Source organism: Phycodurus eques, chromosome 20 (assembly GCF_024500275.1).
Source record: "Phycodurus eques isolate BA_2022a chromosome 20, UOR_Pequ_1.1, whole genome shotgun sequence".
NCBI lineage: Eukaryota > Metazoa > Chordata > Actinopteri > Syngnathiformes > Syngnathidae > Phycodurus > Phycodurus eques.
Genome location: NC_084544.1, coordinates 789,328 through 815,060, shown reverse-complemented (window position 1 = coordinate 815,060; position 25,733 = coordinate 789,328). Strand labels below are relative to the sequence as shown.

The 25,733-nt window shown below is 46.9% G+C and overlaps 1 protein-coding gene across 4 annotated transcripts in view; it reads right to left on the bottom strand.

Annotated features, from left to right (window-relative positions):
• The window catches only part of zmym4.1 (zinc finger MYM-type containing 4, tandem duplicate 1), a 27,905-nt gene extending 2,172 nt beyond the window's left edge, over positions 1-25,733 (bottom strand). Inside the window, exons 1-30 of one of the 4 annotated variants that reach the window (XM_061664228.1) lie at positions 25,560-25,733; positions 23,892-24,057; positions 23,586-23,794; positions 22,668-22,757; positions 19,989-20,370; positions 18,800-19,276; positions 17,147-17,319; positions 16,830-17,074; positions 16,565-16,742; positions 15,479-15,682; positions 14,379-14,529; positions 13,749-13,864; positions 13,511-13,675; positions 12,488-12,638; positions 12,245-12,417; positions 11,742-11,889; positions 11,594-11,671; positions 11,334-11,408; positions 10,557-10,588; positions 10,290-10,455; positions 8,450-8,562; positions 8,181-8,376; positions 6,514-6,633; positions 6,306-6,415; positions 5,972-6,128; positions 5,726-5,877; positions 5,529-5,643; positions 3,986-4,234; positions 3,587-3,728; positions 1,851-2,238 (exon numbers count right to left, since the gene is read on the bottom strand). In XM_061664228.1, the coding sequence (XP_061520212.1) occupies positions 1,872-2,238; positions 3,587-3,728; positions 3,986-4,234; positions 5,529-5,643; positions 5,726-5,877; positions 5,972-6,128; positions 6,306-6,415; positions 6,514-6,633; positions 8,181-8,376; positions 8,450-8,562; positions 10,290-10,455; positions 10,557-10,588; positions 11,334-11,408; positions 11,594-11,671; positions 11,742-11,889; positions 12,245-12,417; positions 12,488-12,638; positions 13,511-13,675; positions 13,749-13,864; positions 14,379-14,529; positions 15,479-15,682; positions 16,565-16,742; positions 16,830-17,074; positions 17,147-17,319; positions 18,800-19,276; positions 19,989-20,370; positions 22,668-22,757; positions 23,586-23,794; positions 23,892-24,057; positions 25,560-25,565 (5,106 nt within the window). In that variant the 5' untranslated portion in view covers positions 25,566-25,733 and the 3' untranslated portion in view covers positions 1,851-1,871. Of the gene's footprint in view, positions 1-1,127; positions 2,239-3,586; positions 3,729-3,985; positions 4,235-5,528; positions 5,644-5,725; positions 5,878-5,971; positions 6,129-6,305; positions 6,416-6,513; positions 6,634-8,180; positions 8,377-8,449; positions 8,563-10,289; positions 10,456-10,556; positions 10,589-11,333; positions 11,409-11,593; positions 11,672-11,741; positions 11,890-12,244; positions 12,418-12,487; positions 12,639-13,510; positions 13,676-13,748; positions 13,865-14,378; positions 14,530-15,478; positions 15,683-16,564; positions 16,743-16,829; positions 17,075-17,146; positions 17,320-18,799; positions 19,277-19,988; positions 20,371-22,667; positions 22,758-23,585; positions 23,795-23,891; positions 24,058-25,559 lie in introns of those variants that run through there. The other 3 variants (XM_061664227.1, XM_061664229.1, XM_061664231.1) reach the window with 3 other exon arrangements.

Here is a 25,733-nt window from a genome sequence, read left to right as displayed (position 1 = left end):
CCATCCATATTCAAGTTTGCTCAGTTGCCTCATGGTTTATCACTGCATCCGTGACAGGGCTGCCAAGTCTCAAAGGTTTGCGGTGCGGTTTACCACAGGTGTCAGTAAGTTCCCAGCCAGCCCTTCACATTGTGATGGGGTCCCTAGCGTTTCTCACGCGGTCAAAACTTTCTCCGGATGAAACATGGACGGCGGGCAGTGTTGGGAGGATGTTTATGGCCCTGACAGTGTCGAATGGGCCCGGCTCCAGAGTCGGTGTCAGCGCAGGGGGGCACCGCCGTTTGATAAGATTAAACTAATTCACTCATCAATCTCTTGTACCTAAACATGCACAAGAGCCCGTTATCCACATGTAGTGTGCTCGCTCACAGATACATTCAACACGAATATAGTGTAAACGTAGCTTTAGCATGCACCACTTCCTTGCGGGCCTGCATGCCGCACAATAAGATCGTGTCGGTTTATTTATTGATTTTATTTAAGTGAAAGAGAAGATAATTCCATTTGTGTTACGAGCGTCGTGCACATTCCAGAGAAATGAGCACAATTTCTCCTCTTCCGTTTTGTGTCATCCAGTGCTTTCAAGCAATAGTCAAAAGCAAAAGCACTCACATATTTTGGGGGAAAATGTGATTTCTGAATGTTCCTGTCGGTCTCTACAAATGTTGCTAGACTGCAAAAACAAGACTCAAATAAGAACAAAAATAAGGAAAACAACATCCATCCATCCATTTTCTGAGCCGCTTCTCCTCACGCGTGTCGCGGGCGTGCCGGAGCCTATCCCGGCTGTCATCGGGCAGGAGGCGTGGGACACCCTGAACTGGTCGCCAGCCCATCGCAGGCCACATACAAACACAACCATCTGCACTCACAGTCACCCCTACGGGCAATTTAGAGTCTCCAATGAACCTAGCACGCGTGTTTTTAGGATGTGGGAGGAAATCGGAGAGCCCGGAGAAAAGCCACGCGGGCACGGAGAGAACATGCAAACTCCACACAGGCGGGGCCGGGGATTGAACCCCGATCCTCAGAACTGTGAAGCGGCTCAGAAAAATGGATGGGTGGATGGATGGATGGATAAATGATGGCTTCAAAAAACAAAACATACAAATTAGGGAACTCAAAAATTTAAATTTGCCGACAGTTCGTTTTATTAAAAAAAGGAGATCAATACAAAATGCTGTGTCAAGGAATACATGAACGGATATATGTTTTTATTTGTACATGGCTAATATTTGGTGAAGGCCATCCTGTCTTGTCTTAAAAGGTGCTTTGAACTACTTTCGAATACTTTTACTAGAAAAATGTCTCTAAACTACACTGAATTAACAGTCAGTCTACAGCGGTGATTCCCAACCAGAAATGATCCACTTTCACTTAACTGGTCTAAAAATTATTGACTACAAATCCTTTATCTTAGTTCGTCTATGCCGGTAAAATATATATATATATATATATATATATATATATATATATATATATATATATATATATATATATATATATATATATAGTGTGTGTGGCATGACATTTTTCTTATACAAACTACGTGCCTTGGCTCAATAAAAGTTGGGAAACACTGACCTACAGGATTGGGGTAACAGGAGTTAAGACAAGAGAAAAAAGAGAACAATTTAATCTCACAACTCCATTGACATAGATCGGACCTTAAGAAAAAACAGGATTAGCGAATACATTCCTAACAAAACAAACAAAAAAATGCTTCTGATGGAATTCCAACTGTGATGCCTCCCACACAAAACAAATTTTTAGAAGGTCTGCGGGTGATTTGCTGCCTTTAGTGTCACAGAAAGTCTTGTCCTAATCCAAAACTTTTGATTCCGCCTCACCGCTAAAAGTTCGCTGGCCGGTCATTGCCAGTCGGGGTCGTTGGGGTCATTGGGGTCGTCGTCGTCGTCGGCGTCGTCGTCGTCGTCGCCGCCGCCGCCGCCGCCGTCGTCGTCCTCGCTGCCGCCGCCGTCCTCGTTGTCTTCGGGGGCGACAGTCCGCTGCCTGGTGGGCGCGTGCGGCCGCCGCACGTCCTCGTCTTCTTCGGGGTCGAGCGTCTGCTGCCTGGTGGCCACGTGCAGCTGGCGCACGGCGAGGATGCGGGTGAGCATGGCCTCCTTGGTGTCCTCGTCCAGCGGCGTGGCCGAGAACCACAGCGGGCTGTTGGGCACGCAGCAGCGCTCGGGCAGCAGGTAGAACACGTCGGTGCGCTGCTTCACCGTCTCAGAGCTGGACGGCGCAACAAATCGACAGTTAAAGACGCTTTCTGGCATTTCAAATCTAAAACGGGTATAAAAAAAAAAATTGCAGTGAGGAGAGTTGAGACAAAAGTAGCGTTTTGCCGCCATCTTGTGGCATCTGTAGGAAATTATAATTCTAATCGGGGCGGCATCATTTACTTGCACATTTCTTCTATTTGGGGCGGCAAGGCGGCCGACCGACAAGCACACCCGCCTCACAGTTGTGAGGTTGTGGGTTCAAATCCGGCCTCGCCTGTGTGGAGTTTGCGTATTCTGGCTTTTCTCCGGGTACGCCGGTTTCCTCCCGCATCCCAAAAACATGCACGCTAGGTTAACTGAAGACTCTAAATTGCCCGTAGGTGTGACTTTGAGTGCGCGAAGGATTGTTTGCCTATTTGTGCCCTGCGATTGGCTGGCGACCAGTTCAGGGAGTGCCCCGCCTCTCGCCCGAAGTCGGCTGGGATTTCTTCTGTTTGTGTCAGGGCTGAGTACCTATTTCTGTTATTTGAAAAGACCTTAACTATACGAATTAAGCAAGTAATTAAATTGTAATTAACGAACCAAGGATTTACTATAATACCCCTTTTCATCCAAGGAGCTGGATTTTTTTCCCATGCGATAAATGAGTAAAAATTGATGAAATGCTCCAAAATGCATTCCCCGTGATGAACGGGTTGAAGTATTATAAGAATGAACTGAATCAATGGCAGCCATTCGAGGAGATTTTTCAAGACCTTACGATTATATGTACACCAAATGAAAGAATAGACTCAAAAGTCTGATGCTACTCTTTTGTCATCTGCACTCGAACATAGTGCTGATGACCATTTTATGGAATTCAGGAATTGCTTTTCACTGAAACCGGAGATTTCTATATACGTTTTAAAACACAATATGAAGCCGAGAGTGACTTTTTTGTTTCTTTCCCATCTATCTGAACAGTGGTTTTATTCCACGAACCAGCTCCAACAACTTCGAAGAATGGCTTTGGATGGCAAAATAATCACGTATTTACCGATAAACAGACGCCGACTGTCACGCCAGTCGCAGACTCGTATTGTTTGGTGGCTGTTTACATGGCGAACGTCGTCCTCGTCATATGTCCAAGATCTCTCTTGTACGTTGTCACATTTATGAGACACATCCTTGTGCGCAATCTATACATACATACGCATTACGTGTAAAATGCGAGGGACGTTATGTTGTGCGCAGTCCAAAACGGGGCTGATCTCAAACGGAAACGAGCGCACTCCCGTACGGACTCCTTCCTGTAAAAACCTAAAAGACATGAAAATAAAAGACGTCTTTGGCAGCGTACGGGTATGAAGCATTCTCACCACTTTGACAGGTAGAACTCGTAGAGCCGCACGGGACAGCGCAGAGGATTGTCCGTGTTCTCCTTCATCTCCAGGATCTTCTCCTCTTTCATCTCCTCCTCATCCTCCTCCCTTCGCCTCTTTGCCGGAACGCCGTCCACATCTGAACGCACACCAGTTAGGAGAAGGATTCACCGGTCGTGGCCACTGAGACGTTGTGTCTTTCCACAGCCAGCAGAGGGCGCTTCCGCCTCTCAAATTAGAATGCAATTCTTCCTATGGTTTACGCTGCCCTCCGGTGGCCGTGGCGTGCACACCAGAATGAGCAGCGCAAAGCCCGTTGAGTTGTGACCACGCGCATCCTTTTTAATTCTTTACGTTCTATTTAATCGCGTTACAAGTGCACGGCCGAGGGCCGACCTGGCTCGCCGTCGTTGGGCGCGATGGGCGGGTAGAAGCGCAGGAAGGTGGTCTTTTTGTTGCCCTGGCCCGTTTTGGTGCAGCGCATGACGTGGGCGAAGGAGAGCTGGCGGTGCTGCTCGGGGGTGGTGAAGCCGAAGTTCTTGCAGAAGAAGTAGAGCAGCGTGTTGAGCAGCACGATGGGGGAGTACACGCCCAGCTGCTTGCAGTCCCACAGGAACTCCTCCTCCACACGCGAGTGAACGTAACCTGCCGGAAGGGAACGCGGTTGGCAACAGAGTTCTTTCCCAAGTCGACAAACGCTTATGGCGCTGTATCGCACATTTTTACAAGCATAATCATTGATAAATTATGGCTTCAATATTTGTGATTCTGTTTTTATTGCATCAACCTTGTCATGGCTGATGCAGTTGCAGGCTGGATCAAAGCAAGTCAAATTATATGAGATGAATCAAATCCCCAAAGTCAACGACAACTCTACTTTGCAAAACAAAAACTGCTGATTGTTGAATGATTCAATTGGATAGTGTTAGATATATTGTAGAAGTTATCATTTATTTGCTTAGCTTGCATTAGTATTATGGACAATGTTTAGAAAGAAAGATGTCTCGCCTTCAAGAAGATGACTCAGCAGGAATCATCTGAGAGAAGGACGTGGCCGGGACGTGGCAGGTGCCATGTTTTCACCTTGAAACCCTACCCCTTAGTGTGTTGTGTCTTGTAGCTTAGTACGTTATGTCTTGTAAACTTAGAAACCTCCCTATTTTCAAATAAATGCAGGAGCGACGGGAGAGATTGTTTAGAGCGTGTTGAGAGGCTGTAACCTGAACAATCTCCCATGCGCCCTCCTCATGAGTAAAATGACCAACGTCTTCATTCCTTTTGTGTTTATTCATTATAATGTTTGGTGAGATAAATCCAACAGATAGTTTATGCATGGACAATAGTTTAGAATATTTCGATTTTGTGAAAGGACTTGGATAGATGTCTTCTTTTGCATGCTATTTATATTATATATTTATGTTTTCCATAGCCACTATTGCTACTGAAATGGACATTTCCTCACTGAGGGATTAATAAAGGATATCTTACTTATCGTATACTACAAATATTTTTTATCGATGATAAATATTGATACTTTTAACCTGACCCCGTTCTCAGATGACCTGTTAATTCATTTCCGGTTCAGAGGCCGGCAATTCTTTTCCATTCATATCTCCAGAAGCGCACGAGTTGCCTTGTTATTGTGTTGTTCAAAGTCGGTTACTCTCCGCCGTGACGCGCTTCCGGCCGGACCGATGTGACAAGCGCGCGGCATCGCCCGATCACTTATCTCGGTGTTTTGCCATTTCACGACACGATAGCGCAGCAATTTTCCATCTTTTCCTACCCACTCCTCGGCCTCCCTTCGTGAGAACGTAAACGATACGCGTAAGAAGCACGCAAAGCGTAGTTTACCGGCTGCTGCGTGGAGGCGATGATTAGTGACTTCCAATTGGTTGACACCGGAATCAAAGAGAACGTTAACTAGTTGCTGACTCACCGCTGGTCGTGAGGGAAGGCTGGAAGCCTCTGAGCATGTTGGTGAAGTCAGTGGAGAACTTGCAGTAGAAGCCGTCGGTGAAAATGTTCTCCACGCGGCCGTTCTCAAACAAGTGCTGCGAGGGGACGAAAAACGGAGGTGAGCGAGCGCCGAGCGGGCCTCGGGGCGCCAATCGGGACGGAGCCGGCCGGTCTTGCCTGCTGGATGCCGAGGCAGAGGTAGAAGAGGCTGTCGGCCGAGTAGCGCTCGCCGGAGGGCCGCTCGACCTCGCCGATGAAGCGGCAGAGGCCGTAGCTCAGCTCGGCCGTGGTGCAGCGGAGGAGGTCTTCTTTCGGCACCAGGGGGCGCACTGGTCACCGTCCGGAACAAAAAAATAACGAGTCACAGAGATATGAGATTTGGTTAGAAGGCCGTTTAATCCCCACACTCGAGACCCGACTCACTTCCGATACGCGGCGTCTCCACGTCGGGCTGAGTGTCCCTCCAGCGGATCCACCGCTTCCAGGCGTCCACGCCGTACTCGCTCTTCAGCTTCGGCACTTTGGGGACGGAGCTCTTTGCGGCAGATCCTTTTGTGCCCTTGCTGGACCTTTTCCGACCCTAGCGTGCACAAAGGGTGGGGGGGGGAGCATTGATAAACCGGCTCAAACGGTAGTTAAGGGGATTTTTATTGAAATTATTCATCTTGGACTCATTTTTCAAACCAGCAAAACCTGGCATTTACACACCAGGGGTGTGTAGACTTTTAATATTCACCGTACGCGCGACAGCGCTTACCCTCGTCTCTCTGGTTTTCCGCGATGCTTGGCGTTTTCGCGAGCCGGTGGGCGTAGGGCTGGCCGGCGGGGACGACTGCTCTCGCAGCAAGGCCATCCTCTCCAGGGTTTCTAAAAAAAAGTGGGGGGGGGGGGGGGGGGGCGGGGGTTACGGGCAGGCAGAAGCAAACCTCGGGGGAAGCGAACAGTCGCGGCATCTGACGCCTCACCGACGGGGAAGTCTGCTTCGATGTCCATGGCCGGCGGAGGAGCGCTGGGCTCGTCCCAACTGTTCAGCAGGTTGGCCAGGTCGTCCGTGTTCAGGTCGTCGCTGTAGGCGCTCATCGCCTCTGCCGAGGAAACGCAAGATTGGGTGAAAAACAGCCGAAGCCATTGATTGATTGATTTATCTGGAAATGCCATTAACCTGTTGCCAGCGCCCCGGGAGGAAAGAAAGGAGAGGAAAAAAACAAAAACCAAAAAAAAACCCACCAAGTTTTGGTGGTAAGAAAAATAGCACTCAACACTATTGTATATTATAAAAACATACCATAATAACAATCAAATACAATGTAACGGATTAAGCAGTCTTGGCATCATGATTTCATTCATTCGTTGTGCAGCTACTCTTGGGGTGCACCTCTGCCCACCTGGGGGCAGTATAGCACATTTGTACGTCTGCTCAGTAAGCTGCAGTAACAGTCGCTCTTCGCGGAGGATGAAGAATATACGCTCGAGACTACACTTTACACCGATTTTATCGGGCTGATCGGTAACGGCCGATATTTAGCATTTATGAACAAAGATACATTTATTGTAAATATAATTTTTTGAGCAATGAAGTACACAAGTAAATGAACAGGTCATTTAAATAGACACATTCCTCCATCTTGTGATCGGATATCGTTTTGTTTTTTTTAAACTCGCTGATCGGTCCCAAAAATCCTGATCGTGTAAAGCCTACCTGATTGTACCTGATTATATTGTTTGTCGACATGAAATGCTGCAACACGTCAAATGCAAGTCATTTAAAGCTTTACAATTAGCTCAACATTGATGCTAATTTTGTGTATGGCATTTTGCATTGTGTGTTAGCATTAAGCTAGTGGACCTTCGTAAGGCAAAGTTATGCGGTTCGGTTCAATACTGTCATTATAATGTAATAGCCATTTTTATGTTTAGTTGGACAGCAAACTAACTGGGAGTGGGAATCAATCTTTTTTGAAGCACTGTTCACTATCTGGCGGCACGGTGGCCGACTGGTTAGAGCGTCAGCCTCACAGTTCTGAGGACCCGGGTTCAATCCCCGGCCCCGCCTGTGTGGAGTTGGCGTGTTCTCCCCGTGCCTGCGTGGCTTTTCTCCGGGTCCTCCGGTTTCCTCCCGCATCCCAAAAACATGCATGAATTGGAGACTCTAAACTGCCCGTAGGTGTGAACGTGAGTGTGGATGGTTGTTTGTTTGTATGTGCCCTGCGATTGGCTGGCGACCAGTTCGGGGTGTACCCAGCCTCCTGCCCGAAGATACCTGGGATAGGCTCCGGCACGCCCGCGACCCCAGTGAGGAGAAGCGGCTCAGAAAAATGGATGGATGGATGTTCTGCTAAATTGCTGGCTGGACTTTGCATCATTTGCACATCTGGAATTGTATCAGCGTTACCAGTAAGCTTTTATTGCAAAGTGACTCTCCGTCGTGTGTTTTTACGTCTCAAAAGTATTTTTTTTTTTCTCCAACTACCGGAGACAAATACCTCGTGTGTTTTTGACGTAGTTGGCAAATAAAGAGGATTCTGATGAAGTTTGGGAAACACTCAAGTCATGCGATTAGAGGAAGTAACTTGTGTCAATAAAGTCCCAGGAGTTGTAGGGAACAGTTTCAGCGCTCCAGACGTCGTCCTACCTCCACCGGCAGCAGCTCCGGGACGCGTCTCCGTCTCTTGGTCCGCGCCACCGTTTGTCTCGGACACCATCTCGGCCATGAGGACGACCTCGGCCTCGAACGGGTCCTCCGGGTACTTGTCCTTGATCTTCTTGATGGTATTCACGATGCGGTCGGCGTTGTCCATGTTCACGGGCAGGAAGACGGGCACGGGAAGCTGCGGGACACGTGCACGCCGTCAAGCACGGAAGCAGAGACGCCGCGTGTTGACTATTTAAGCGTTTACGTACGGGTAGGGGCACGCCCACGGGCTTGGGGGTGCACTGGCTGTACAGGCTCATGGGCACGGGCACGTACACCGGCACAGGAACGGGCAGGACCATGATCTTCGGTATGGACACATCTGCGGGAACAAGAGCAAGTCGGCAATGAGGGCAAACGTCCCGTCAAAGTTGTCGCATGAGGTTTGCGCCGTCAGCCACATCTTATCTAGATCAGCGAAGATCTCAAAGTGCGCTACGGGGATCACGGATCTTTATGCCAGCGGATTTTCCAGGATTCCCTGGTGTCCCCCGGCCTTGTATCCCACCAGAACAGATACGCCCCTGGCACTGAGCAGCTCTTCACATTCAGAACCAAAACATTTCGCAATCCGTAGAAAGCCGACCACTTTTAAAGCAGTCACTTGATGATCATCAATGGACCTTGCCAAGCAGCAGAAAGTGGAGCGAACCATTTTGGCTTCTGAAACAAAATTATCTTTAATCACCAAGGTGTCGTGAAGAGAAATGCTGTCCCCAATTTAGTTGGGAATATAGTTTATTTGCATATCTAGAAAAGCGAAATAAAACTATTTTATTGGAAGCCATGGTACTTTTCAGGGGTGTCGCAACACCCCCCCCCCTCCACGACACGCACAGTTTTTCGACACCCTCCCTTTGCACGCCCTTACTAAATAGCTCTTGCAGGCCTTGTCAAATGTTAGTTTTAGTATACAGTGTCCCCGCAAATTGTGCGGGATAGGGACAAGACCGGACTGTGAATAGTGAAAATCCACACCTAAAGAAAATACACAGATTTCTTTTTAAATCCCCCAAAAATTCTTAAGCGGGGATAAACCACCACCATGAGGTTTTGTGGTTGCCCCCCAACAGAGAGAGAGAAAAAAAAAAAAAAAAAAAATCAATAAATCAGCAAATGTGTGAATGTACAAGTGCCGAACCGTATGCGGCAAAAGAATCTACAGTTCATAGTACTGTAATTTCTCGTGTATAATGCGCAACCCTCCCCCCCCCCAAAAAAAATTTCAATAGTGCGCATTATACATAGGTTTAGGGGGAAACGGGGGGATGGGGACATCTTATAAATGTATGCCGCCATCTTGTGGTTATGAAAAAGCTGTGCATTTCCATTCCAATATGCCACACCACCTAGAGGTTATGGAAAAGGAGTAGCCTACACCTTCATTCCAATATGACAGGGGTACGTATGACTGCATATATGTAGAGGTGTCCTCATAACTTTACATACCCTGGCATAATTTGTGAAATATTGTATTTTTTAAATACAACTGAACAACCATCATTAATTTCTTTATGGTTATGTTTTATTGAATGATAATGCTTTTTTGAAATGCTTAACTGTTGAATTTGAATCCCATTAAAATAAAGTTAAATGTGTTTCGCCTGGCCTTTCATGTTTTTTTGTACACATTGTACACATCTTACAAATTCTGCCTGGGTAATCAAACATATGAGCACAAATGTGTGTTTTCTCATTTACTAAATACAAGTAGGGCTGTGAATTTCAAAATAAGAGCAAGTAAATAAAAACAAAGTATTACGGGTTCAAATAAAGCGCTTAACTTCAGAAAAAATCTTTGAAAAAAACCTAACAAAATAAAGATACCTCAGGTTTTGATCATATGGGTAGACGCAAAATCATGCATTATACATAGATAGAAGAGTTTTCCAGAATTTTGAGGTCAACTTTGGGGGTGCGTATTATACACGGGTGCACATTATACACGAGAAATTACGGTATCTAACTTTTAACAAGCCGTGCTTTCCACACAAATATTGCGGGAAATTCAACATAACGCATAAAGTGCTCCAATTAGTGCCGGCGTACCCGTCTGCGCCTCCACGTCGAGCGTCTGCGTGCGACAAGAGACGCCCTTGTTCTGCACCAGCGGCTTGCACAGCAGAGCCTTGTTCTTCATGCTTTTCGTAGTGCTGGGCGCCGTGGAGGTGGCGGAAGATGTCGCTTTCTTCGCCGGTTTGGCGCTAATAAGGACCTGGAGACAGTGGAGGAAAAAACAAGAAAAAGAAGAAGAAACTATAACTCGCAATGTGGAGTTATTTTGGTCAATAAGTAGGTTGCCAGACGGCCGCTTACTACGTCAGCGTCTGTAGTTTGCGAGTCAGCGCCTGCAGACAGAAAACATTTCAAGTGAATTCTTTCTTCCCTTTATAAGTGGTGCTTTGACTTTCGCGTTAATATCTCATCATATCTCAAATCATTGTTCCTTATTGAAATGAATGGAAAGGCACTTAATCTTTTCCAGTCCCCTCCAAAAACTATTTTTGTGATGTGTTTTTAATATAAAATATAGAACTCTATAATGTTGTACTACAGAGAGTCCTGATATATAATTAAATAGAATGTTAAAGAATTGAACAATTCTCGTCACATTTTTTTGCTTCAATTCAATGGACGTTTGTGCTGCTCCTTCTGGCGTGGGCACCTTGGCCACCTGGTGGCAGCATAATACGGACATCCATGACGGAGAGCGCCACAACTGCAGAGTAAGCTGCAGAAATATTAGTCGCTCTTTGCAGACAACAAAGAATATACGCCTGTGACTAGTGTGACATTATCTGCCTATGTGTTGCGCTACTTCGCGTTGGCATTAAGCTAAATGGACTAAGGCAAAGCTATGTGGTTGTTTTAAATGCACAAGGTGTAATTCTATTCATTTTGTTTAGTTTGACAATAAACCTCAACTGGAACGAGCAATAACTTTGGAAGACTTGTTCAATTTACAGTATTCAGGCAAGTCTGAAATGTACAGTTGTTATATGGCTAGGCGGTCAATATACGTGTAAATCGCCATTTGTTTTACCGTAAACTTCAACTGGGTGTGACAAATAACTTGAAGCAAGCATGCGTTACCTCTTATTCGGGGAACTGTGCGAGCGTGAGAGTCCTCTTTTCGTTTCCTCAAAGTCATTTCATAGTCTCCCACTTCTTGACAGCAACATAGTGAAAACAAACACAAAGACATATTTCAAAAGTTGGTTTCAATCAGTTTTTTGCACTTTAACAAATGTTTTTGTTTAGGTTGTGCGGAGTTTCACTTATCACGGTGTGACTTCGACATGACTGTTTGGCCTCGGTGGAGGCGTGCAGTTGTGTGTGCGCGTGTCGCGTACGTTGCTTGGCGGGCTTGTCGGCGGCGGCGGGGCCGGCCTGGTCCGCGAGCGAGACCACGTTGGCGATGACGGGCGAGTCTGCAACGACAACACAGGCGGCGTCGAGGCACGTTGGCCGTTAGCACGTGAACCGGCGATGACGGCCCACCTGGCGGGAAGACGTCCCCCTGCGTCGTGACCAAGAGGTTGCAGAAGTGGAACAGACACGGCAAGTCGCAGAAGTTGCGCACCTCTCCCAGCACGAAAAGACTGTGCTTCAGTTTGCCTTTCCGGCCACACGAGGCGCACTTTGCAACCTGGCGACAATGTTGTTGAAACTTTGTTGAAGTGCAAATAGATGCATACGTTAAATATGTAAATTTGGTACATTAGTGGTGTACAGAAGACATAAAATACGATGTAAATATGTTAAACGATGTGTATAAAGATGAAATATGATGTAAATATGGTAGAGCAGAGGTGAATAGAAACTGTATCGACATAAATACGATGTCAATAAGCTGCATTAGCAGTGTAGACGATTAAATATGATCGAAATGTGGACTGGAGGTGTAAAGCTCGCTGCTGGCTGGGAGCCTCTGTGAATGTTGGTGAACGCTCTGCACTTGTTGGGCAATTTTCGAAAAATTTTGATTGAGGGTGGTCACTTACATGGCAGAAGAGCATGGTGTAGTTGGACCTGCACTCCTCGGAGCAGAACTCCTCGCTGGACTCGCCGTAGAGCGCCTTCTCCAGCTTCCGGGAGACGCACTGGCAGTACGAGCACGACTTACAGTGCTTGCCCCAGCGCTTGTCCAGGTCGTGCTCGTACAGCAGCTTGCAGCCTGCGGGAAAGACGCCGGCGTGAAAAAAGGCGTCGGGCCGGCGGTCCGGCGACTCCGAGCGGCGACTCACCGTGGCTGCAGAAGGAGCGGTCCCTGCCGTCGATGCGCTTCACCTCTCGGCTGATCTTGTCCAGCTTGCAGTACTCGCACTTGGCGCTCACGTTTTTGCTGGTCTTGAACTCCAGGGCGCAGCTCCAGCCGCACACAAACACCACCTTGTCCTGCACACGGGGAGGTCAAGCACGAAAATCAAACTCAAAACACAACTAATTGACCAGGACACGGAAACAGAAAGGGTCAAAATGTGAGCAGGTACAACAGGATGCCTACTTCCCCAAAAATTCCATTCATTAATTGAGCATATTCAATATTAATTATTACATGAATATATATTCATATACTGCTTTATTCATTTAGTGACTTTGGAAATTGTTTATTGGATTTTATTTTTCATTTGACAGAGTAAAAGACTATAAAATACTTTAAAATGCCTTTAAACAAACAAATCTGTCATAAAATGAAGTTTAAAAAAATAATTTCATTGAATCATTAAATGTTATGAAATGTATTCAAGTCAATAAAAAGGCCATGAAATTAAACATGGTCATTGAATAAATAAAGAGGTCAGTAAATAAACAAATTGGTCAAATTTGACAACATAAAAAAAATATTAAATATAAAAATAGTGAAGTCCAACTTAGTAAGCATTTATGTATACAATTATGTATGTACAACTATATTTTCAGTACAAAATCTCCAGTTTTCATTTCATTTGTCTTATATTTATTATTATTATTATATTGTATTGTATATATTACATTACATTACGATGTTATCTTATTAAATTCATTAAATAATAGTATTAAATAAATAAAGAGGCAATTGAACCAAGAAAAATGATCATTAAATAAGAGGTCATGTAATATTTCATATAAGAGGGTCAAGTTTCATCAAAGGACAACTTCAAACAAAGACAAAACAAAACCCCAAATAATTCAAACTAGGTTTCCATGAAGGAATAATTGACTGCAAGCGCTCGTTTGCGGTCTCGAGAGGTCCAACGTGTCAGCTGCCCGGGTGGTTGCGGCGGTACCTTAACATGGATGACGTCGGGCTTGGTCGTCATCTGGCGGGCGCACTGGGCGCAGCAGAGCGCGGGCGCGGCTCCTTGCGTCTGCGCGCCGCTCTGCTCCTGCCCGGACGCCACCGGCAGCTTGGGGAAAATGGTCGCCTGCTTCTGCTTCACCTTGAACTTCTCCTGCACACGACCGCACGCCACGTTCGCATCAAACGCACCCACCGCTATCGCTCGGCGCTCTCGGCGTCCGTACCTGGAAGGTCATGACGCACGACAGCGTGCAGAAGTTCCTGATGGTGGTGTCGGACATGGCCAGGTGGTACGCCGGCAGAGTGCGCTTGCCGCAGTTGTCGCAGTTCAACTGTGCGCCTGGCGGGCGGGAAACACAATTGTAGAGGCACTCAAGTTAGTGAAGTTGGAAGCAATTAAAGTCATGCTTTGGTGCCATTTTGTGGCCGAGGCACTTTGTTGAAGTTGAGGAGATTCACTTTGACAAAAACCGTGCTTTGCCGTCATCTTGGTGCCAAGAAACTATGTTCGAGGCAGTTGAGGAGCTTCATTTAGACGAAAGTATTGCTTTGCTCCCATCTCGGTGCCAAGGAACTACGCCGAAGTGAGTTGAAGAGCTTCATTTTAGACAAAAATAGTGCTTTGCCACCATCTATCAGTCGGCAATAATAAGCATTCTGGGGGGGGGCGTCAATTGCCGATTTTTGATCTCAGTAGAATGTCTATTTGTATAATGCTGCTGACAAAAAGCACAAAAAACATCCAATTCTGTTCATTTTTCCTCAAGCTGTGAACCGGCTCTGTGAGAGGAGGACCTGAGAGCGGGGCATCGTATCAAGGAGAGAAGGCGGGCAAGAGAGCTTTCATCTGGTACCTGAGGAGCTGACAGTCTGGACCATGAAGGCCATGACGCAGCTGCTGCTGCAGAAGAGGCTGACGGAGTCGTCTGTGCTTTTGTTGTGGACCATGTCGGCGAGAGGCCGCAGGGCGCGACACATGGCGCACGGCAGACTCGTCTTCACTTTCTTTGACCAGACAAAAACAAAAAAACACTGAAGCAAGTAGAGTTTGCGGCTTTTGTCAAAACACCCCGAGGATCGCGAGGCATCGACACGGTTTTGCAGCGCATTTCTTGCCGCGGTGAAATTGGCTCGTTAAAAGGGGCCAATGCAAGTGCGCCAGCCCCCATCGAGCCCCTCGTAATCACAGGGCCCAGAGTACGGGTGCCAGAGACATTTTGTGGCACGTGGGCGTCGCGCCAAACAAACACCCTCCCACCAAGCTGAAGAAGCATTTCTTCCACTTCAAGTGAGCGGCCATAGAAATTCAAATACATGACCATTGTGAGCGTCAGCAAGCCCCCAAACTAAAGTGCTCCACCTCCACTTACAGAGAGACCCAACTCGCGAGCTTTTCAAAGTACAAGTTGTCGCTGCCCCGACTTTTGTTTTTTGTCTTACGTTGGCGAGCAAAAACTGCAGTTAGGAGAACTTGTTCTGGCGCCAGCGAACTTCACGCCAAGCGGCAACAATTCTTCAAACGAGAGGCCAACCTCAACCTGGCTGTTGTTTACTGTTAAACTAACCCTAAAACCAATGAAAAGTCACGCCGTGTATTTAACCAAAGCACATTAACCGTCTTATGAAAGTCAACTAGCTTAATGCTAACACGCAATGACAAATGCCATAGACGTCCTAATGAAACTAGCATTGGTGTCACAAAGTTTTAACTCTAAGCAACAGATATTTGAATGTAAACAAAAAAATATTTACTTAGATTATATTTTTTTCCTATTTTTGCAGCTGAGTTGCTACTGGCGGTACAACTGCCGGCCATTACGCCGAGGCTCACGGGCTGCTCTTCTCTGTGACATTTTTTAGCGACTTTTAGGGGGAAAACCATTTCTGCATAATATGTCCCCATTAAAAACAATGTCGTCGTCGTCGTCCCCCACCCCCCAATTTTCCCGTGTACCTTTTTGTACTTGATGAGACAGTCGAGGTTGCACAGGGTCTTGCTGCTGCCCTCCATCTTGAGCAGCAGCGGCCTCACGTGGCAGATGGTGGCGCAGTTGGCGCAGCCCGCCATGGTCAGCCGGTTGGCGGTGCGGAAGCGCTGGAAGCACGAGTCGCTGCACATATTGTGAACGGTGCCGCTCAGGATCACCTCGTGCTTGCTCTGGTGGGACATTTTAAAAAGATCTTCAAAGGTGCACGCGAGTGTTGAGAAAAGGAATGAAAATCAGGGCTGCTGGATAACCGATCTCATCGGTTTAAAGGAGACCATTTCTTTAATAATTAAAAAGTAAAATGTAAAATCTAATTTATTGACCAGGGTCCTTAGTCACAAATGAGATACATTGGCGCCCCGAGATACGAGTGACCCAAATTGTGAGTTTTTCGAGATGCGAGCCGGACGATTTCTTTTCCGCTTTGACTTGCGAGCAAATTCTGGAGATGCGAGCACTGTATGGCGGGAGTGACTTAACTCCCTTCACAACCGTTTGTGACAAACAATCTGTTAATTTCCACTTCCACTGGAAGTTTACTGACAAACTATACCAAAATAAATTACAGTATTGAAAACAACCATGTAGCCTATACTAGCTCAATGCTAACTCTTAATGGGAAACTGCATAGACGGGTTGACGATTAGCATCTATGTGGCGTTTTTTTTAACCCTTTAAGCAGCGGATATTTGAAAACAGACGGTGAAGCAATATATGTAGACAGTCGTTCTTCGCAGAGGATAAAGCATATATGCCTGTACGTATTATATCTAAGATCACTGCGGCTTTTTGACGGCGGACTCTCTGTACATGTATGTCTGTATTCTACTGCCCCCAGGTGGCCACGGCTCACACACGAGAAGGAGCAGCAAGTCCATTGAATTGAAGCAAATTTGGGAACAAACCATTTGACATTCTACATTCTATTTACTTATGTCATTACGGTATGTTTCTCTAAGGTACAATATTATAGGGTGATATTTTTTCTTTATTCATTTTTAAAATAACATTACAATTTTTGGGGCAGACACGGAGCGTCCGTGTGGACTTACGATGCCGTGTTTGGCGCACATGCTGCACGGTGACTGCAGTTTGTCGTCGGAAGGAACGAGCGCTTTGACGGAGCTTTTCTTCAGGTTGAACGCGCTCAGACACGTCTCGCTGCAGAAGCCCCTGGACACGCCGTCCGCGTCGGGAGACAGGATGACGTCCTGAGGGCGGGATATGCGCCTAGCGGAGACAGACAAGAAAGACGGACGGACGGCGCGCTCACAAGGAGTCGAGCGAGCCTCGCCGGCGATGCTGACCGACACTCACTTTTGGCAGCGGTAGCAGTTCTTGGTGCTTTTGGACGAGCTGAGCGAAGAGGTGAGGCAGCCGGTGGAGCAGAAGAGCGCCGGCGAGCCTTTGCGCTGGTAGGCCGTCTGCCCTTTGAGCAGCCCCGTCCGGCAGTGCGCGCACGACATGTTCAAAGTCGTCGACGGCCGGACTCCCCGTTGCCTCCGGCCGTCGCCGTCCGGGGTCACGGAATACACGGATTCGATCTGCAAGTCCTCCTCTTCCTATTAACGCAGAGTGAAGGCGACCTCCTTCATTAAATGAACATCTCTGTGTTAGCTAGATGAACGACTGACCTTGGCGTCGTCGGGTTCGTCCTTCACAGCGGCGGCCCCGGACACGAGGGCCACCTCGTACTCCTCGTCCACGGGCTCGTCTTTGATTTTGACGAGAGGCGGCGAAGACGACGAAGACGAGCTGGACGCGGAGAGTTTGACCACTTTCATCCCGTTGGTCATGTCGGCGGACGCTGACGGGGGAAAGATTCTCAAATTCACTCAAATAAATGCAGACCGTAAAATAAATATTTCAATCATATCCAACAACTTCAATCTTGTATTCATAGGAAAGCGATTGTATGTTGCAGCTTCTCGTCCAACGGTATTCATCAGGACTCTTCAGAACGGTCCGATGTTTTGTTTTGATCTTATTCGCCGTGTGTTTGGGTCTTCATCCAGCACTTACAACGCTGACAGCGCGCAGCCCATTTCGCTCCGGAATGCCTTAGGCCCGCCCGGTACACACACCAAAACAGCAAAGGCCTGTTTTGGTCCGGATTTTGCCCCTTCCCGACCAGAGAGGTGAAACTTAAAAGATGATCGCATCTCAGCTTCTTCTTTGGTCTGAGGTGCGCTAAGAGTGGATTTGTCCCGATAATGGGGTCCGAAACGGGTCAGTCCGATGAGCTTAAATATTAAAGGTGTTCAATATTTACAACCTCTGCATGACGCCGAGAGCTGTGATGTGGAACGGAACGGAGCCAATCGAGAAGCGCCCTGACTCAATAAAAGTAAAATACCGTAAATAAAAACAAGCACGTCTTAGCAGACGTCATTTTTTGTGTATTAAAGCCCTTCCCCTATTTTCCAAAGCTAGTCGTCGTATTGGCGACGACGTTGCCGTTTTACAACGCTCCCGCCTCCGGTCCCTTCGGCAAAAATCGTCTTTGTATTTACTGTGATCACGCGAGATTTTGGAACTGAATCTTTGTGTGCGCTGTTGTATGTTGAGCTTATCAGAGCACACCACGTGTACACAACACCACCAAAACTGTTAAACGACTGACTTTTGATCTTCGTGCCACAGAAAGCAAAACATCCGTGTGTGTGTTCCAGGCCTTAATAGTCTTGAGATTTCTCTGCACCCATCACTGGTTCAAGACAACCTAACCTGTGCAGGATTTGGCGAAGCAGCCCCACAACGTTATTCTTTATTTCTTTCTACATATGCAAAGGAAATATTGTTGGACCCTTTCTTATTCAAAATATATGTATATATACTATCCCAGAAGCATTGTGCCTTGTCAAGATGCATTTCAGCAAATTCCACTCATCATTCATCAGTTCCAAATTATTTGAGTGATGTTTGTGTTTTCGAAGAAAATCTGTTGGACCGCAAAGATAAAATACCTGATTCTCATTCTCAAAATTTTTATTTATTATTATTGACAGTTTTGAAGTTATTTCGTTTTTTTTGCTGGTTAATAAAGGGGTACCAATAATTGTGTCCATGTGTGTATGATATATATCAATATATGATTACAAAACTGCAAGTTTTCGTAGGCTGTGAGTTATAATCCCCCTCCCAAAAAACAAATATTTGACTGCGTGTGTAGTGAATCGACATCATGAGTTTGACTTAACTCTTGCAATTGAAACAAAGAAAACTAAATACAAATACAAATTCACATAGCGTCGCCCTTGTTACAAAGCAACTGGAGTGTGGCTCACTTGTTGCAGCTTTGCTTTTGGAGCGGGTGGCGTAGAAAGGCACTTCCTCTTTCTCCTCTTTCGCCTCCTCCACCTCTTTCTCCTCCTCCTCCTCCTTCTCCTCCGCCACCTCTTTCTCCTTCTCCTCCTCCGCCACCTCTTTCTCCTTCTCCTCCGCCACCTCTTTCTCCTTCTCCTCCGCCACCTCTTTCTCCTTCTCCTCCTCCTCCGCCACCTCTTTCTCCTTCTCCTCCTCCTCTGCCACCTTTTTCTCCTTCTCCTCCTCCTCTGCCACCTTTTTCTCCTTCTCCTCCTCCGCCACCTCTTTCTCCTTCTCCTCCTCCGCCACCTCTTTCTCCTTCTCCTCCTCCGCCACCTCTTTCTCCTTCTCCTCCTCCGCCACCTCTTTCTCCTCGTCCATTTCTTCAGCCACTTTGACGTCCAAGCTGGGTTTCGGGTCAGCGTCCGGCTCGATTTCTGCCTCCTCTTCCTCCAATTCTGAAAAGACAACAAAAGGTTATGAAGTCCAGTGTCCCTACACCACAATCTTAAACATTCACCTGAACAACATATCAGATATACATTTTAACTACTTCCACAAGTCCAATTTACAGTTGTGTGCCTTCAGTGTAGTACCATGTTGTGCCACAACATGCCGGGCAGTACTGAGCACGACCGAATGAAAATGCAGCATAATTACGAGCAAGAATATGTTTGCGTGAATATTATCGTATGCTCTGTTAGTACGTGTTGCTGTTACATGAGTGTTAAAGTAGCAGTTGTTTGAAGTTGTATAATTACTGAAACATCTATGCTAATTTTCATTAGCCTGTCCGTGGCCTTTCACATTATACAATAGCATTAAGCTAGTGAACTATCATTAGAATATGGTTTGGTTAAACATTTTGCTGTTTAAATACACAATGTTTAATTGTCTTTCGTTGAATGTGTGAGTTTTACGTCAACTGGGAGTGACAAACCGCTTGAAGCAAGCACGCTATGCCTCTTATTTGGACAACTGAGACATCGGGTGCCAAGGAATACTTTCAAAATTCTGTTATAATAACTTTAAATGTGTTTAAAGCGTACAGGATGAGTAAAACTAAGTATATATATTTCTACATGGTCTCTCTCTATATCGCAACTTTTCACCTGTTGCGGGACACGAGAAACGGGGGTTCACTGTATGCTGAAATAGCCTCAGCGTTACCTGTGCCGCCGTTATTATCCTCCGTGTTCATCTGAGCTTCCTGTTCCTGCTGATCCACAGTACCGATATCCATCATCTCGTCAAGGCTGAAAGAGGCGAAACGCAAGCCCCTGCCGACGTTCTCCTCCGAGTCAGAGTCCCTGGCCGGCGCCGGAGCGGCGGCCATCTCTTCCTCCTCGTCCAGGTCGTCGTCGTCCTTTTCGCTAGCCGGGCCTCCTTCCTCGGTCTCGTCTTCTGAGTGGGACGGCGAGGCGTTCAAGGCCTCCATGCGACACGGGACCAGGGGAGTCTCCATTTTAAGTTCAAACTTGTCCTCGTCCATTCGGTTCGGGAGGGAACATCCAAGACCGGCAGGAGGTTCAGCGCCTGTCTCTTCTGTTTCCTGCACACCAGCACGAACATGAATCAACATCTTTAGGTTTTGGGAGATACATCAACAAGCTTTTTGTTTTTTAAATTAATAGTAGGGACGCTTGTAATGGTACTACTAAGGGCTGGGCGATAATGAGAAAAATTATAATCACATTTGTTTTGATACATATTGAAATCACGATGAATAAACACGATTATTCATTGATTTCAAAACTTTGTCATTTATTCAACTACCAAAACTTTATTCAACTTTAAATATAACCTAAAAGACCAACCACAAAATAAATTAGTAACAAGTAATATAATGTGAAAATAATATTCATTCATTCATCTTCCGTAACGCGTCTCCTCACGTGGGTCGCGGGCGTGCTGGCGCCCATCCCAACTGACTACGGGCGAGAGGCGGGTAACCGTTCGCCAGCCAATCGCAGGGCACATAGAAACAAACAACCATAGGCACTCACATTCACACCTACGGGCAATTTAGAGTACTCAATTAACCTAGCGTGCATGTTTTTGGGATGTGGGAGGAAAGCGGAGCGCCCGGAGAAAAGCTACGTTGGCACAGGGAGAACATGCAAACTCCACACGGGCGAGGCAGGAGTTGAACCCGCAACCTCACAACTGTGAGGCAGATGTGCTAACCGGTCACCCGTCGTGCAGCCTAAAACAATATCAATGAAATAAATAAATACCTGCTGTGTGCGCCTTGGCCACTTAGGGGCAGTGTGGTGCACGCATGGAGATACACACATTATGATTAAAAAAAAAAAAAAAAAAAAAAAAAAAAAGAGTAGAAGAACAAAGTCGCAATTGAAATCTATTAACTTGTTTTTCATAGATTAGATGGAACATATGCCTGAGAGTATTATGTTTCCCGTCTGTATGCGTTTCTACAACTTTTGTGTGTAAATAATCATTATTTGAAGGTAAATCCCTCCCGTGACATCTAACGCTAATTTTTGCTAGCCTGTCAAATTGAGGATGAGCATTGAGCTGGCGATGTTTCATATTGAAATATAAAAGGTGTGCAATTCTTTTTGTGGCGTGTTTAGTTTTCCAGTCAACTCCAACTGAGGAGTCAATAAACAGCTGGAATTGCGCTGCGGGAGGGCAAATGAGGCTCGCCGCAAGCAACAGTAGCGCGTTCCAGGTGCTTTCGCAACGCATACAAACACCGTGCCGTTCGGCTACTTCATCGTTTTCCTCCGATTCGATTTCGATTAATCGCCCGGCCCGAATGCTCTGATATTACGCCATTAATATTTGAAGGTCAACGCGGATGACAACACTTTGCTACAGAGTGCAAATGAGCACCAAGTTTGTTAAGCCCCGTCGCCGGTCGTCGCAAATCAACAACAGCGCAGCGCGGCACAGCAAGCGAAGTAAGCACTGTGGCGTGATAAAGCATCACTTCAGTTGATCTGTCAGTTTGATTTCTTAACTTGGGGTAATCTCAAGAAAGAGCCTGGTATTTCTTTTTCCTCTTTTCATTTTGTCGTTCCCACACAGAGGTAAAACACCATCCCGGAAGTCGACGGTCTTCTTCGTCTCCTATCTATTGCATGTACCACTTTCACATAGTGCCCCCTTGTGTTCAAACTCACGCCACATAACTGAAACGCCTTGTGTTACAGGCTACATTGAATTCAAATGTGCAGCAAAACATGCAATTGGTGCAACTCTAAAAAGTGGGAAAATCGCAATGCTCTTATTTCGAATGGGATGCAAATCACGATCATGAAACAAAAGGATGAACGTTGAGTGATATTGTCCGCAAAATTGCGAATATTTCGGATGAGCACAGCTGACCTCCAAAAGCGGCACATGTGCATTGTGGTCTCTGAGCATTCACACGGTGTCATTTACAAACACGTTGGTGACGGGTAAAGCTCATGGATATGATTATCATCATCATTATTATGATTATTGAGACTGTTCTTCCACGTCAATGTTTCACAGCGATCACATAAAGGAGGGTGGGGAAATGTCGGCTTTTTGAAATGCAAACAACCACTCTTGCCCATTTGGCGAGATTGAATCAAAAAAATGACCTTCAGTGAACTTGACGTTTGTGTTGAGGTGTTTTTCGAACGGATTGGACGGCACATGCTAAGCTAACGCTAGCGTCCTGGCTAGTTAGCACATCGCGCTCAGCGTGGCTGCGCTGCCTTTAGTTTGTAAACCTCCGCAGAAACCAAACCAGACCAGACCAACGCGATGACGCGGTTGTCGGTCACGGTCACGGGCGACGGCGACGGCGGCGACGGCGACGACGGCTGCGGCGTGCGGGAGCGCCATTCTTACCGCAAGTCGCACTTCATCGGCGGCCGCATGTTGACGTGCGTCGCCACTTTCCACGGCCTCCATGTTCGCTGCCAATCCAAAAGTCTCGCACTTTGCACAAAAAGACGACTCAGAGCATTGAAAGGATTTGCAAGCGGCGAACACTCGCAAATCAGCAGCACTGGAGCATCCTACGATCGGGATGTCGCTAGCTTGGCCAGCCTCGTCTTCTTCGCTCCGCAATCGCTCGCTAGCGCCCCTAGTGGACAGTGGCAATACCGCCGAACACCAACCCAACCGGCTACGGTAATAGCCATGTGTTAAAAAAAAAAAAAAAAAAAGTACGTCACTCCATTAAATTATTCAGCTGCGCAAGTGAATTCAACTCGCTTTCGCTTTTGGATTGCCAGTGGGCTTCGTGGGCTGGCTACCGAAAATGGTCTTCTTCGCTCATTAAAAGTCGCGAGTACGCAAACCTGAATTCGCTCATTACAGTTGCTAGTGGCTATTCTTAGAACTGCTGCAAATAATCACCACCACTAGTCATTTCATTTCCCAAAAGTGGACAAAATATGTTGACTTGATTGGTTATCCAGTGATACATACGAATTAGAGCTGTGCGATACGGACACGATTTTATATCCGTAATATAGGTAACGATAAGGACATATATCGCGATGTAATGTTTTTTTCCTTCAAATGATCCGCGCCTCCTCCCGCCTGGCCTGGCGTGACCTCGGGCTTCCCTGCTCGAGCGCAAGAAGAAAAACAATTGTTTTTTTGCCAATCAATTTTGCGCGTACAGCTCGTTTCGGGCGAACACGACTATCGGTGTCGTCTGCTTCTGTCCATCGACGGGTGCGCGACCGCTGCTCAAAGCAAATATTCGCGTTTCAATTTGCTGCTTGACTTTTTTTTCCCGATTCAGCCCCAGCTCACCTTTTTCACCCTCAAACGTAGGCCAGCCGATCGCTCGGGTGGCCGAAGCTGGCCTTCTGAGGCTCGAGGTGCCAAAGCCGTTGGAGGGCGCGGGCACCCGCTGAGGTGTCTCAGCAGCTGCTCTTTCCTCGGAAAGGGGAGAGTGCAACCGCAGCAGTGGTAGTGGGACTCTTTTCTGCATCCCCATTTGCAGGTATACATCACCAAGTCTGAAAGTTCAAAGCAAAAAACAGGCGTGACTAAGTGGTCCGCACACAGCCGTGCCTTCTTCGCACCATCGACACGAAGCTTATTCACCCAACGTACCTCCGTGCTGCACCACTGTTTTCAGATGCGACTGTAAATCTGTCTCCACTTTTGAGTAATCCCCCTGATAAAGCGGGCAAAAGGGGCAGTGGAGAAGCGGGCATCCTCGCTCTTCACATTTTGCGGCCCGGGGCTTGCGGCCGCTCGGCAAAACCGACGCGTGTCGCTGTCGATGAGAGAAATATGGACGAGCTTATTTTTCTCCCCCTCCGAGCTCCAGCTTCTACCTGCGCCGTTAAATCCAAGATTCCTCACCTTATTCAACCGACTACATGAAAGCAAGTTAGTAAACAATGTCCGTCCTCGAATAGGGAAACTCCACAAATAATTCCCGTCCATTATAAAGAATGTCTTGAACGAGCGGGCTAGACCACCACCAAGTGTTTTCAGGGTGACCTTGAGGCTGCGCACGGATGCGATGTCAGCCACGGGTTACGCTTTGACACCTACACAGCTGAAGCGATGAAGAATACTAACCTCTTTAAAAGTGACCATCCATCCATTTTCCTCCCACGGGTCGCGGGCGTGCTGGCGCCCATCCCGGCCGACTGCGGGCGAGAGGCGGGGTACGCCCCGAAGCGGTCGCCAGCCGATCGCAGGCCACACAGACACGAACAACCGTCGGCACCCACATTCACACCTACGGGCAATTTCCAGTCTCAATCGACCTCAGCACGCATGTTTTTGGGATGTGGAGGAAAGCGCAGTACCCGAGAAAAGCAGCGCGGGCACGAGGAGAACATGCAAACGCCAAACGGGCGGGGCGGGGCCGGGATTTGAACCCGCAACCTCACAACTGTGAGGCAGACGTGCCTGTTAAAAGTGTAAAGGAGGCAATAGTTGGAATTTCTTCGGAATCTGCGAACCCGGGGAGAAATTGTTACCAGCCTGTCTTTCTGCATGATTAAATGACTAAATGTGGAAATGGAAGTTTTATGGGGATCGATCGGTCTTCAAACGTTCATGCCATCTCCATATTGGAATCAACACAAACCCTTAGACATATGTGCAACTCTAAATATATAACACAGATGTATGTGAAATATGATGATATCTTGAAATGTATTTTTCTAATATCGATACAGATCGATGTGTAATCCCATTAGTTTAGGTCTTTACTTATTTTGACAGTTTTGTCGTTTCCTTTCCCCTTTTGTCTTGTTCGCGTTGGATTCTCTAAAACAAACAATACTCGCTTTGATCAATAGGTGGCAGTCAAAGACCCCGGCCCAGCCTGGTCGACCTGAAATTTGAAGACCTAACATATTATAAATCTATCACCTATGAATAGTTGTCCATATATTCAAATATGGATATGGGACAAACATTTGAAGATTGATTTAGACAGCTACGCGCATGACGTCCCCATTTAGTAGATTGTTGATGCAGACGTGCACAAACAGGGATGGCAAATCCCGAAGAAATGTTCTGCAGTCTTCTTCTCCTCCTCCTCCTCCTCCTCTTTCAAGCCTTAGGCACGGCCGACAACGCCCTCTGGCGCGCAAATTCTTTTCTGCTCGCAGTTGGAACACGTGAACAATCAACAGTCAAATAACTGGCAAAGTTATCGCTGCTAACACTCGCGCAAGTGCACAGCTTTCGCGTTATCGCATTTCAGCTATATCAATGATATACATGACAATACTGCCCAATAAAAGTGAAACTTACCGACATGAGCTCTCCTCGATTGACTACTTTCTCCACCCCCCCCCCCCACGTTCTCAGAGAAAAAACAAGTTGGTCAAATTGGGAGGGGAAATTGCATCCTTCCCACAATGCCTCGCGAAATTATTCGCGATTGGTCCACCAAACGTTACGAGAACACCCAATGGGCGTTCTCGT